General features: G+C 44.0%; 1 protein-coding gene across 1 annotated transcript in view; it reads left to right on the top strand.

The window, feature by feature from the left end:
- The window catches only part of Cep112 (centrosomal protein 112), a 436,808-nt gene extending 423,312 nt beyond the window's left edge, over positions 1 to 13,496 (top strand). The window contains 2 exon segments of the mRNA XM_032914210.1: positions 10,010 to 10,111; positions 13,419 to 13,496. Of these exon segments, the coding sequence (XP_032770101.1) occupies positions 10,010 to 10,111; positions 13,419 to 13,496 (180 nt within the window).
- Positions 13,497 to 13,698: the final 202 nt, after the last annotated feature.

The following is a 13,698-nucleotide window of genomic DNA, read 5'->3' as shown; positions in this document are numbered from 1 at the left end:
CTGTGCCCAAAGCAAATGTCACCTCCTGGGAGTTTCCGTTATCCCTCTTATTTCATTATTCCTGATCAGGCCTGTTTCCAGAAGGATAGATAGAACATTTGGAAAACGCTGTGCTCCCAAACTTTTAACTAAAGGCAGATCCTCTTCCCTGTGTTGTACAAAAGTGACTGGCCCGTGCCTTTATCCAGTGACTGTTTACAATGGTATGTTGAAGTTGGCTGCTGTGAGGTTGTGGATTTCTGTTCCATTTAGTGAGGAGGTAAGGGGATTCCTGCACAAAATCCTCATTAATGTTAATTGGAGCTGCCTAAGTAAGTCCTGGGTGCATCAGTGAGTCAATGGCTGCCTTTGTATTCTTGTTTTGTGTTTTGTATAGGATACCATATGCCTTCTCAAACATAAGAAGATAATTGGTAATTTGAGGGAGAGGTTTAACTTCTTTATAACTGTCAAGAATTTAAATATGCAGAAAAGAAAGAGCAGTCATAGATTGCCTCTTGAAAAATGCCTTTAAATCAGGTCAAAAATCTCTGACTAAATCAGGTATTCTGAATGAAAGTTGACTAGCATTTAGACAGGGACCTTTTATTTTAAGTTTTGCTTCAAAACAGGAAATACTTTATTTATCAAGATTGATCCCATCTTAAAACCCCTTTATTTCTAGCACCACTGCTCACCAAGGTCTCCTGTGAGTAATGTGCCCCCTAGGTCGCTGTTTCTCCTGTGTAATGACATTCAAGGCACATGATAGACAATCACCAGGATGTTGTTTGGGTTTTGCTGTTGTGTGTATTTGTTGTTTGCTGTCTTTGGTTTTGTTTTATTTTTTGCCTCTTTGACCTCTCAGTTGCATCTGTGACCTGCCTGCCCCTGTTTTTTATGAGACCCCAAGCCATGCACTTCACTGTCCAGACACATATGCCCATCCTTCCTCTGTAGCATTCCTGGCGCCTCTTGCTTCCCTCTCTCCTCCATTCTAAATGTGGATGTCTCCGTGGAGTCCTGTGCTGTCCTTCCTCAGTCAGAGAGCACTTCCATTCTCAACTTCAACCCCCTCTTCTAGCTTGTAGCTGTTAAGTCTCTACTTCTGGCTGTCCCCATGTCCTGTACTCATACTCCCTCATGACCATGTCTCCAGAGCATCACACAAAGGCAAGGCAGCCCCACATATGTCATTTTAACACCACTTCAGGCCAACTTCACCTACTGACCACTCTGTCCTATAGTAGGTGCCGTGTAGACACTAGCTAAGGTGTAGACTCTGCTTTCACTGCCTCTTGCTGTTCTCAAAGCCACTGTCAGTTTCTACTCTGTGACCTCGGAGGTGACATCCCTGGGGAGATGACAGTAGCAGCTACCCCTGGGATCCCAGGCTAACCCTCTTGTGAGACGCCTTCACTGTAATTCTAGCTTCATTCTTTCCTCTCCTTCCTTCCCAGTTAGCAGAGGACAGTGCGGGGTTAGGGATCGTTTCTCTCCTCTTCTAGCAGCAGCTACCGCTGTGAGCCATTTCCTTGTTGGCTGTAATGATATCTTATCTTTCAGATTTTATGCAAAGATTTAAAAGTATTTTTTACAATCTGTGTGTAAGAGTATATGTCCAGTGCTTCTATAGTATCTGGTATGTAACAAATATTTGTGAATGCAGTTTTCTTTCACTCTCTGAACTTCTTCCTGATTCATTAAATCTAGCCCTGTTGGCATGACCTTTATTGCCCATCACAACTCCAAGGTCCCACTACTTACTCAGCTGTCCGTTTAGCCTCTTGCACATTTACTGTATATCAACTGTTCTGACCTACTTCAGCACCCAAGAATCAATGGAATTCCAAGCTCCCCTCAGCCACACTGAACACCAGCTTCAGCCTGCAAGTCTTTCAGGGTCCTTTACTAAAAGTCATTTATGAACTTGAGGAGTCTTCCTCCATCTACTCTCCATTTGCTTTTAGATTTTAGATAACAGAAACTACCTTAACAGGAAGTCTAGTCTTGACCAGCTAGAACTAGCACTCTCTTAAGAAGATCAGACTCTGTAAATAGAAGTAAAAGTCACTATGTCCCTCCTCCAACCTTTATTGTTCTCAAACCTTTTCTGAGCTGTGCTTTATACAGTTGAGAGATCATTGACCTCTAGCTCATAGAGACTTGACTCTCCAGGTATACAAGCCCTTCAGTGTCTACCTCCCAGCATGCCCTTCAGTGTCTACCTCCCAGCATGCCCTTCAGTGTCTACCTCCCAGCCTCCATGCATCATCCTCATCTCCTCTGCAGATAGCACTCCTGTGCATAGCTGGGGTCTTTAAGACCCAAGTCAGCCTTTCATGGAGAGAGGGACGTGCTCACAGGACACGCCAACCTAGGCGAAGAAGAAACATTGAGAGTGATATTATTAGGAAAAGAAACATGAAAAATGAGAACAGAAAGAGAATTCTAGGCAGAAAAGATCTGGCATTTTGTCACAGAAGAAAGAGGCCTGGGTCATCTCCTGTCACCCCTCTGTAGAAAGTCTGATAGTCGTGAAGGCAAGGCTGGGTGGAAGGAAACTGTGGATGAAACCAACTCCGCCTTCCCCTCCTCGAATCTCCAAGATCCCTTTTGATCTCAGCAGCTCTGTAGGCCTGGGTGTTTGCCTCCAACTTTCTCAGCTTTGAAGCTGGCCTACTTATTAATAGCCACTGTGCTGATTAAGAACTGCAATTCCATGATGAAAGAAATACTCTTTGTATTTAGGGAGAGCTTTTGTGATTAATTTACCCTAGACTTTCTGAGGATCCTGTCATTTTCCGATAAAGACCGACTTAGCACCAGCAGTTGTGGGAACAGAGGATTGGTTTCATTCAATAGCAGCCACCATATGCCAGGCACCATGCTAAGCCTTGGGGCTTCAGCCATCAGCAAAATTAACACAGCCTCTACCCTGTGCCACTGACAGTTTATATAGTTTAGGGAGTAGCCAGCCACCTTTGTATGAAGAGCCAAGTTGCAAATATTTTCAGGCTTAGGAGCCATAGGGGCCCTGCCGTGACTATTAAATTCTGCCCTGGTCACTCAGAAATAGCCTGTGTTCCAGAAACACTTTATTTACCAAACTGGCAGGTAGCCAACTTGGTCTGCAGAATGAAGTTTTGGTTTGGTTTCAGTTCGAATGGGTTTGTTTGAGTTTTTGATTTTTATGTATTTGTTAAGACAGCTCTCTCTATAGCCCAGGCTGACCTCGAAGTCTTAGCGATTCTGTCTTAGGATCTTGAGGCTGGAATGACAGGCGTGCACTACCACACTGGTAAACATGCAAACTGAGATTCACAGACCTTGGTCTAATGGATGCACCATGTATGATGCGAGTTAATATTTGCTTGTCTGCATTGTTTTGTTCTAGACTATTCCAATCACAACTGACAAAACCTAGAGTAGCTCAGAAAAACCCCAGCTTCGGGAACAGTCTGTTAAAGAGCCCGGGTTCTCGCTCTGGTTCCTGCCCATCTTCCCTGGAGTGGCTTTACCGCAGGTCTCTTTTTCACTCCACTATGGCAAGACAGCAGTGACATTACCAACATCCCCCGGGGGAAGGCTGGTGGATGAGGTCAGAGAGCCCATGCCTTGTGCCGCTCGTCAGTTTGGGTGCCAGGACTTGGATCATGTGCCCAAGCCTTAATCAGTCATTTGTGACATCACACTCTTCTCTCCAACCTTGGGTGGGACAGAGAAGAGAGAGGAAAGATGAATTCCAGTTGCTAGAGGACTGGTAAGTGTACAGCAACGTAATGTGTCCCTGTTGCTCACCAGGTGAGACGCTGCCAGCTGCTTCTGGTGCCGCATATAGCCATGTGCAAGCACTCAGTGAGGCCCAATTGTACAGCTTATATGCAGCTGCCTCAGATTTTAATATGCATGTATAATCTTTCATGGCCTCAATGTTTATTATGTATTTGAATCTTTGGCTCATGAGCAGGCTTGGGCAGTTACTAGTCAATTTCTCTTTGAACATCTTGCCACTCTCACATTTTCCTAAGAGGGTTATCATTCTAAGCAGCCTCAACAGGCCTCCATTTTCTTTTTAATGTTAGCGAATCATTTGACTTAGAGCATTTAGCAGTAATCAAAGCACTAGATCCAAATGACTGTTACTTTGAAGCCACCATTCTTTCCATAGGACCAAAACACTGAAAAGGTCACCATTTCCCAAAACTATCCCATGCTACCTTTTAAATATTGAGGTTAGCAGCTGCTTAGCTCTCCAGCCACTGGCTTGCCTGCAGGGTTGGGTGGTGTCTGGCCTAACCAGGAACTGCTTCCCTCCCTCTTGCTGGAAACTGGTCCCTCTGCACAGGCAAAGGAGGACTTCCAGCGGCTGCACGCAGGGAGACATCCTTTAAAACAAAGAGCCCAGAGTGTACTGCAGAAAGAGCTGGGAATGAATATTTAAAGGTTAAGAAAATTATGGTTCTTTTACGTTTCACTTTATATTTGAGATTCAAGCCATATGCGCTGTGCTGCAAAGGGAGCAAGCACCCTTCCTAAAATGGATCTTCCTTGGCAGTTGCTGTGGCAACACAGCACACCTTAACCCCGATAATGATGACATTTCTTAGAAGGCATTGCATTTTCTCTGCACTGCAGTTTTTTGTTTTTTTTTTTTGCATCATCTTTTACACTGTTTCTTTCATTTTTATTCTTCAAACCAGAAAGTCAGACATGTAAGTTCTAAATTCTCACTCCTCTAAAGTGCCAATGCAGAAACTTCTTTGCTATACAAAGACAAACCCTCTGCATTTCTGTTTATATTATCTCCAATAGCAGGTAGCTAACCTCCCTTCCTGTGCCCTGCTCCTGCCTATTCCTCTGGCCTGCCCTTCAAAAGCCCCGGAAAGCCTGCCCACCACAGTGCTCACTGTGCCTCCGCCCACCGTGGTGCTCACCCATGCCCCTCTCTTTAAAAGCACAGTATATATTGTGAGCCTGCGTCTCCTCCTCCTCTCTTCTACCCCCACTGTGATCCACACACCAGTCACAGTCTGTTTGCTTTACAGCCTTCTGATAAGCCAAGGACGGGTTCACGAGCAAATCAGTCCACAATGACCAAAATCATCAGTTCTTCTCCATGAACCTCCCTGTGTTTCTAATTGGTAGAAATACAATCCAGAGATGGAGTTTTAAGTTGACATCCTTCCCTTAAACCCAGTCACATGGCATCAAATAATGCCACTTACAGACCCAAGTTGTAGGCAGAGACCTGAGACAATCTGTCCATATGGACTGAATGCCTGCTTACACACATGTGGTGAGCCCTCAGTCCTCAGTGAATTTGCAGATAGGACTTTTGGGAGCTAATTAAATCAGGATGAGGGCCTATGTTATAGAAGAGGAAGAGTCGAGAGCTCACTGTCCGATTGTATGTACACAGCAAAGAAAGACATGCATGGACATCACCAAGGAGACGCTCTTTATACACTGGGCCATGCAGCCTCTGATCTCTGACTTCCAGCCCCCACAACTAGCTTTCTTACCATTAACCTAGAAGAGAACCCTCAGGATCCAGAGGGTGGGGGCAGACGCAGCAGCAAACTTCCCTGAAGTAAGAAAGAGTCTATGGGGTTGGGGATTTAGCTCCTAGGAAGCGCAAGGCCCTGGGTTCGGTCCCCAGCTCCGAAAAAAAAGAACCAAAAAAAAAAAAAAAAAAAAGTCTAGCGCTACAGAGATCTCTCAGACGGTAAATGCACTACCCGAGTTCAATCCCCAATACTCGCTAAGAAACAGAAGCCTGATGCAGCGGTCCACATCTGTAATCACAGCATGCCTGCTCTAAGATGGGAGACAGAGACAGAGTCACCCACATACAGACAAGGAAGCCTGGCATAGCACAATCTGTCCTCTCTGCCATATGGGGACATGGGGATCAATGCAGATCATCAGACTTGGTGGCAAACATCTAACTAGCCCATCCCACTAGCCCATCTGTATGAGTTACATGTGCCAATTTTACCCTTTTGTCAAATGCTGTATGTCCATCGAGCCCTTTGATTAGGTCAGTTCTGCCTTCTCTTGCTTCTTAGTCTATTGTAAGGGAGGTTTATGCCATAATCAACATTGGAAGAAATGTCAGGAGGCAGAAAGGAGAGAGTGGTGTAGCAGCACTCAATGTCTCATGGTTGGCCTAGAGGTTTATCTCATTATTTCACACCAAATCCACTGAAGTATTTAGCTTTCATTCTAAACCTGACACAACTTGGAAATGTGTATTTAGGGAGATTTATAAATCTCTTATTTTAGATTAATAAGTACAGCGCAGTATAGATTTTTGTCATGTTCAAATCTTTAGTATGTTAAATTTTTAAAGCAATAGGACAGTAAGGGGAGTGACTGAGAAAAGAGCTTTCTCAGTGGTTAGAGTACTGGCTGGTTTTCCAAAAGACCCGAGTTTAGTTCCTAGTACCCACAGGGCAACTCATAGCCATCTTTCCATTCTTGGGGATCTAATGCCTTGTTTGGCCTCCACAAGCCCCAGTCACACACATGATGCACAGATATACATGCAGGCAAAACAATCATGCACATAAAATAAAAATAAACCTTTCTTATATGGATACAGGAAGGGTATCAGTTGTGCATGCCTGTCTCTCCTATGCTAGGAAAGACAGAGGTGTGTAATAAAGGACGCTATTCTAATAGGCTGTGACTTCCTTTTCCTTTGCTGGTACAAGAAATATTTTAGCATTTGAAATGATGTATTAAACTATAGAACAGAGTATATAAAAATAGGTGCCAGGGCTGGGCTTGGTGATGCACGGCTTTAATTCCAGCACTCAGGAGGCAGAGGCAAGCTAGTCTCTGTGAATTAAAGGCCAGCATGGCTACAAGTTGAGCTCCAAGCCAAGAATAAAAACATAATGTCTAAAGTTTTTCATGATTTTTATTAAAGCAACAAGATTCTGCTTAATATAATGATGCAAATGCAGAGTAGTAATATTTTTCTGATGGGAAGTCTCTCTCTTAAGTGAGGTCATTTTACATTTTCCAGGGGCTCTTTTTAATTCACTCAAATTCCCTGAAATTATAAGACAAAGTATGAAGTTGCAGTACGCAGAAATACATGGATAATCACTAAATGTTGAAAAATGTCTGGGATATAAGCAAATAAATAAATATAAATTTAAAAGAGGAAAATCTCACACACTGAGTTTTAAAAAAGAAAGACATGGGTGGGGAAAAGATTTCAGAAAGAAATAAAGTAGAAGTGAAGCATTTTTATACCCAGCCAAGTTGCCCTTTACATATCCTAGTAAGGAGGCAGACCTTAATAGAGATGCACAAAATAAAGCATTTTAGTCCAGTTTTTAAACTAGAACGCAAAATTTCAGGTGTTGACGAAAACTATTAGCCTAAGAAATCTCAGCAAATGCTGTCCAAAAGACATGGTTTATAAAGTGTATATTTTGTTTTTCCCCTGGACACATATGTTCATATACATATGCATATACACACAAATACAAATAACAATTTTTTAAAAGAAACTTATATTATAAACTTTTATTCTTTTCCCTTACATCCCTTTTTACCTGAGAGATTTTATGTAACATTAGTTATATAGATATGTAAAATAGATATACAAACATTTACCAATATTAAATCAAAAATAAATTTACTTTAAAACAAGTCTTTGGTATACATGTAATTTTACCATTTACTAAAGACAAAAGCAATTTTACATACTAATGAAATAGATGTGATTATTTACTTGCATATAAATAGTTCTATCTTTGCTAAATATTTGATACAGCATGATATAGAAAATCCTCTTATGTTTTTCAAAGTATCAATTTTTTTTACTTTATAATAGTCAGTAATGAGAATTCTCACCCTATCAGAAATTGCTGGAAATTCTATTTTAATCCTAAGACAAAATTTGTTAATGATTTTTCATGAAAGTCAACAACTGGACAGTTTTTAAGATCAGACATTCTAACCCAACACAGTTTAAAGTATAGTAAACTGACAGGCCACGTGGCTTAGCAGGTGAAGGCTAGTGGCGGGTACCATGGCAGTTGGCCACCTCAGTTCAGTATCTGGAATCCAGATAAAGGTGAGAGGAGACAATCGACTCTGCAGAGCTGTCTTCCGACTCTACATATGGAACATGGCCTGCACCCACCACACTTACACATGAAGAAAGGGTCTGTAGGGTTAGAGAGATGTTTTAGAGGTTCAAATCACTGGTATCCTCCAGATGACCGGAGTTCAGTTTTCAGATCCCATGTTGTAAGCTCAAAACCATCTGCAACTCCAAGTCCAGGGCCGTCTTCTGGCCTTCATAGGAACCCATGCGCAAGGGTTATATACTCACACAGACACACTGCACATAGATAAAAATGCATCTGTAAAATATCTTTAAAAATAATGTTTTCAAAGATACTAATTTAATACATGCTGAGGAATGACAATAGTAAAATACTAAAAGTCTTTGTTTTCTGTAATCAAATCATTGTATCTCTGTAAGAGCAGAAGACTGTATGTGCAGTGCAAACACTGCATATGACAGCCTTGACTCTGAGCCGTTGTTGTCTCCGACAGTGTTGAGGGACGCTGGTGTGATGTGCAAAGGGTATCTGTTATGTGTTCAGAACCAGGGCTGCAGGGGTCAAGAGATGCAGCACAGGCAAGGGCTGCCCAGCGCACCTTAGAGGGCTTGAGGTAATGTTACTGTTGCCAGATTTTGGTCTGTTTGTGTGTTTGTCTGTGTGTTTGTGTGTTTGTTTGTGTGTTTGTCTGTGTGTTTGTGTGTTTGTCTGTGTGTTTGTTTTCCACGATCTCCTCTGAGATCACAGGTTAAAAGCGTTGCTCTCGCACAGCTGCCAGGGGACTTAAGGTGATGGAAATAGTCGCTGTAACACATGTCTTCCTGAACTCATTTAGTGAAAGAAGAATTGGACTTGCAGGACAGTCAGTGACTTTAAATTAATCCCAGCAAATCTGTAGGCCTGCCCTGCCCTGCCCACCTGAATTCAGGGGTCGCATGCATTTCCCTGGTGTAACTCTCTGTTTCCAGTTGTTTGATGGACTGTGGATAGGGTTCCCTGCAATTCAGCTTTAGCATTATGTTAACTCACACAGAATGCGTAAAGTCAGTGTTAAAATAACGTTACGTCTTAGGCTACAGGGAAAAGGGCTGTAGGAAGCCACTGCTATTTGTACATGCACATTCGTGTGATACCCAGGCAAGTCTTCCAAAGCTGTCACTTCCACAACCCTCATTTATCCTTTAGATCTTGAAGGTTAATAGAGCCACCAGTGCCCAGTGATGGGCACACCACCATTCCGTCATGTTGGAGGCTCGGGGACCCTGCTGTGCAGATCCCACAGCGTTGGCATCCTCAGCACCCCGTGAATCCCCCAGTAATCTCAGAGAATGTCAGTCAAACCAAAGGCATGCTATGAGTTGTCCCCAACTACAATGAAGTCCTGTCATCCTGGTGCAGAAAAGGCCTCAGGGTTGGCACAGGGTTGCCCCGTAAGCAGAGATAAAAGAATGGTGTTTTACTTAACAGAAAACTGAAAACTGTGCTAACAGGGACTTGCCCTTTTTGAAGATTCATTTGTTTTTATTTTACGTGTGAGTGTTTTGCCTCCATGAAGGTGTGTGCACCATGTGCGTGCCTGGCGGAGGCCAGAAGAGGGTGTGGGATGCCCTGTAAGTGGAGCTGTAGAGGCAGTAGTAAGTCTCACATCCGCACTGGGAGCTGAATCTTGGCTGGATACAAGAACTTCAAGTGAGCCACCTTAGTGAAGAGGGATTTAAAGAGAAAAGGAGTATCATTCCAGGGTCCATCTGGACCAGAATCTCATGCTCAAGCCAGGCGACTTACCAACGTATAAAATTCTTTAGTTCCATGCCATGTTATTAGATACTTTCTGACAATAAAGGTAGGAAACTGTTTGGGGTAATAAATATTTTTCTAAAATGTCTCAAATTCAAAGCAGTCATGTGTGGTGTACAGACGATATTTTTCCATTTTAGATGATGTACATCCGACAAGAATATGAAACAAAGTTCAAAGGCTTGATGCCGGCATCTCTAAGGCAGGAGCTCGAGGACACCATATCCTCCCTGAAGTCGCAGGTAACTCCCGGAGCAGAAGACTGTTCTAAGGTGTAGGTGGGGCCCGCATTCTGGAAAGAGCTTGCCAACAGCCCGATTATGCCTTGCTACCGGGAATCACTGTGATCCCGTTTCCCCATCCCCAGCATGAGCTGGCTTCTCTCCTGAAACTGGGTCAGGTGTGGCAACTTTGATTCATTCACAGCCCAGTGCCGTTTCACCTTTTCTTCTTGGTTCAGGGTCCAAAATGCCATTCTGTGGTGCACTGCTGGCTCCTTGCTATGCTAAGGTACAGTGGGACAGAAGTGTCACTAATTTAGAAGCATTTTCCTAATGTTTTATATGGTTTTCAAAGGTATATGCTTAAGGCCAAGGCAAAATAACACGAAAATATTCAAACAACTAAATTTAATGATCCTTACTGAAGTACGTGGTTCTTAAAATGTAAGTTGAGAAATGAACACTTGGGAACTGAAGCAAGAGGATTCCAAATTCAGGGCCAGCCTGGACTACATAAGGAAAATCCTTTCTCAAAGCAAAAGAACAAAGAACCCAACATACTTCTGTACTGAGTGTTGTTTAAAAGACTGTTTGCTTTTGTTTTTGGTGATGGGGGTGGCTTTGGGGGGTAGGTTTACCCTGTAGCACTGGCTGGCCTGGAACTCATCCTGTAGACCAGCCTGGCCTGGAACTTCAGCACTGAGATTAAAGGTGTACCCCACCATGTAGTGAGTATTTTAGGTATTTTTGTATGTTGGCGGGTGTTTGTTGTTTTGGGAGTGATTTTTTGTTTGTTCGTTTGTTTATAAAATGTCTCTATATAGCTCTTATTATTCTGGGATCTGCTGTGTTGGCCAGGCGAGCCTCAAACTCACAGAAATCTGTCTGCCTCTGCCTTCCTAGTGCTGGGATTAAAGGTGTGTACAACCACATCTGAATACTTATGAGTTTACAATTCCTACGGGAGGAGTCTTTCGTAGTCCCATTTCCAACACACTGGGAAACTCAAGATATACAAATTCATGTCACCACCTGGGAAGGGTTTCTGCACCCTGAATGCTAAGGACCGTACCTAGTACATACAACTGCTCATTAGATAATAAAACAACCAGTGTAGCTTGGTAATACTCACACTGAGTGTTTATAATATGTAAAACTGTATGGAGCCAAGCACCGTGGGGCACACCTTGAATCCCAGCAGTAAGAAGACGGGCAGCTGGATCTCCGTGAGTTCAAGGCTAGATTGGTCTACATAGCAAGTATCTGGCCAGCCATGGCTACCTAATACGGGGAGGGAGGAGAGAGAAAAAGAGTATGAAATTTGTTTGGGGGCAGACTGACCTAAAATTTACAAGGAAACATAGGCTGGTTCCAGCTCCTGTCAGCCCTGCCTCAGCCTCCCAGGCTTGCGCCATCATGCCAACCTGAAGCAAATTTGAGGTGATTCTTCTCTAGCTCCCTCAGTGAGCTGGCTGCAGTGAAAAGCCCTTTCCCCCAGTCCTTCAGAGGCTGCTCCTCGACTCCGCTGCTTGCCTCTGCATGTGAAAACAAAGGATGGGGCAGAACACAGTGTAAGGGCAGTACTGAATGTGGCTTCACTGGAGAGTGCCCATGGGGTCAGCTGGGAGGGCCTGACACCCTCAGAGGAGGGAGATTCGTATTCTGTTGGTGTGGGGGAGGGGAGAAATCCAATACCCACCTGCATAGCTTCTGTTATCGTTCATATCATTTCACTGTAATAAAAGCTGCTTCAACCTCCTGAAACTGGATGTTGACCCGGAGAGAGAGAGTGCTGCCAGCTGCATGAGGGCCTCAGAGTTGGCAGCTGCACGGAGGAGTCGCAGGCCTTAGAGTGAGCAGATTTAGTTTGAAAGCACAGGTGCCTGTGTTTTTGAAAATTGTTGGAATTCCAATCGATTGCAATGCAGGGTGGGGGAAGGAAGTTAAAGCAGTATGATCCCTGCATCTGTCAAAATTATCAATTGTCCTGTGGCTCGTGTGAGCACTCGGATGACATGAAGAGCCGGTCGGTCGCCATCCGGCGAGCAAACCCAGGGACCACTGTGATACACATCCACTGAGCAGGCTGCGCCTTCTTCTCTTTCCAGCTCGCTTTCGGTTCTTCCAGCTGTACTCTTGCATAACTATGCCTCAGAACCAGCCGTTGCCATGGTTTCCGCTCAGACCAAAGAACCAAGAGTAAACAGTTCTGAGCAGATCAAATGCCCCTGACTCTTGATCACATTGAGCCATAGTTAAGCTGTCCCCAAACTGTTTTTATGTGGTTGGATAAGGTGTTTGGAATTGATGCCTGATATATAGGTGTCATTGATCCCATAGACATTTATACTGCAAAGTAGTCACATGTACTATAAAGACCTCATTGAAGAAATCATGCCAGGGCAATAGCTTCTGTCCCCCAGCCCTGCACTCCATGGTGGTACCTACTGTGAAGCCTGTACTAGGCATTTGCTGAGAGGCACAGCTCATCACTCCTAACCCTGGGAAGCAACTGTCCTGAAGCCCATTTCACAGATGACACAGCAAGAGCTGAGTAACCTTCCTAGGGCCTTAGAGGCCAAGCCAGGGATGGAAGTGGAGTTGGCCTAACTCCAGAAAAAGCTCAGACTCTTTCCACTCCCAAACCCTGTCTAACCTCAGGGAATCCCCAGGATGGATTTGAGGTTTCCAGAAAGCAGTAATTTTCTTTTCACTCACTCATTCGCTCATTAAACAGCCAGTGCATACCAGCTACATGCCCAGCCCTGTAAAAGAAGCTGGGGACTGGAGATAGGCAGTCGTCCCTCTCCTGAAAAACTGACAGGTTTGGGAACAGCCATGGAAGCATAACCACAAAGCGGTGTGAGGAAGTCTAGAACATCAGGTGCAGAGGATAGGCCTCTGGCTTGGGACTCAGCAGGGCCTATGTGAGCAGTTGGGAAGCAATGGGAGGGCTGACTTGTGAGGCAGCAGCCGGGGACAAAGAGACTTTTAGTCGATGTTCCAAAGTGAGAAATGGCCCAGGCCAAAGGGTGACAGTGTGAGTGATAAGGTGGCAGTCGTAGGAAGGTCATGAGGAAGGAGGCAGGCACAGAGACAGAATGGCACCCAATCAAGATGGCCGCTAGGACACAGCTTATAGTTGGTTCTGTAGCCTTGGGTGGATTTTCGGTGGGGACAGAATGTAACCAGATACAGGAAAATGCATCCTTAATATTCACTTCCTCCTAGTGTTATCCAGGAGATTGTCTTAAGTAAAATCCTAGCATAGTGTGTGTGTAATGTTGACATCTGCACTTCCCTTCTCTCATATAAGATGTCTTTCTAGGTCAACTTTCTGCAAAAGAGAGCATCTATCCTTCAAGAAGAACTGACTACCTACCAGAGCAGAAGGTATGAGCTGTGATGAAATGCCTTCTGGTTAATTTGTGCTATATACCCCTGGAGTCCTTTACCTTGACCTGCAAGACTTCACTGAAATGTCTAGACACAAGATAAGTCTTGAAAGGAAGACATTTTTAATGAACAGCTTGTCTTTCAGAAGTCACCCACCTCTTTAATCACAGAGCTTAGATTCATCAGACCAAGATTCGGGAATTTCAGGGTGT

The sequence above is a fragment of the Rattus rattus genome, chromosome 9 (genome assembly GCF_011064425.1).
Source record: "Rattus rattus isolate New Zealand chromosome 9, Rrattus_CSIRO_v1, whole genome shotgun sequence".
Taxonomy (NCBI): domain Eukaryota; kingdom Metazoa; phylum Chordata; class Mammalia; order Rodentia; family Muridae; genus Rattus; species Rattus rattus.
This window is presented reverse-complemented; position numbering and strand designations above follow the sequence as displayed.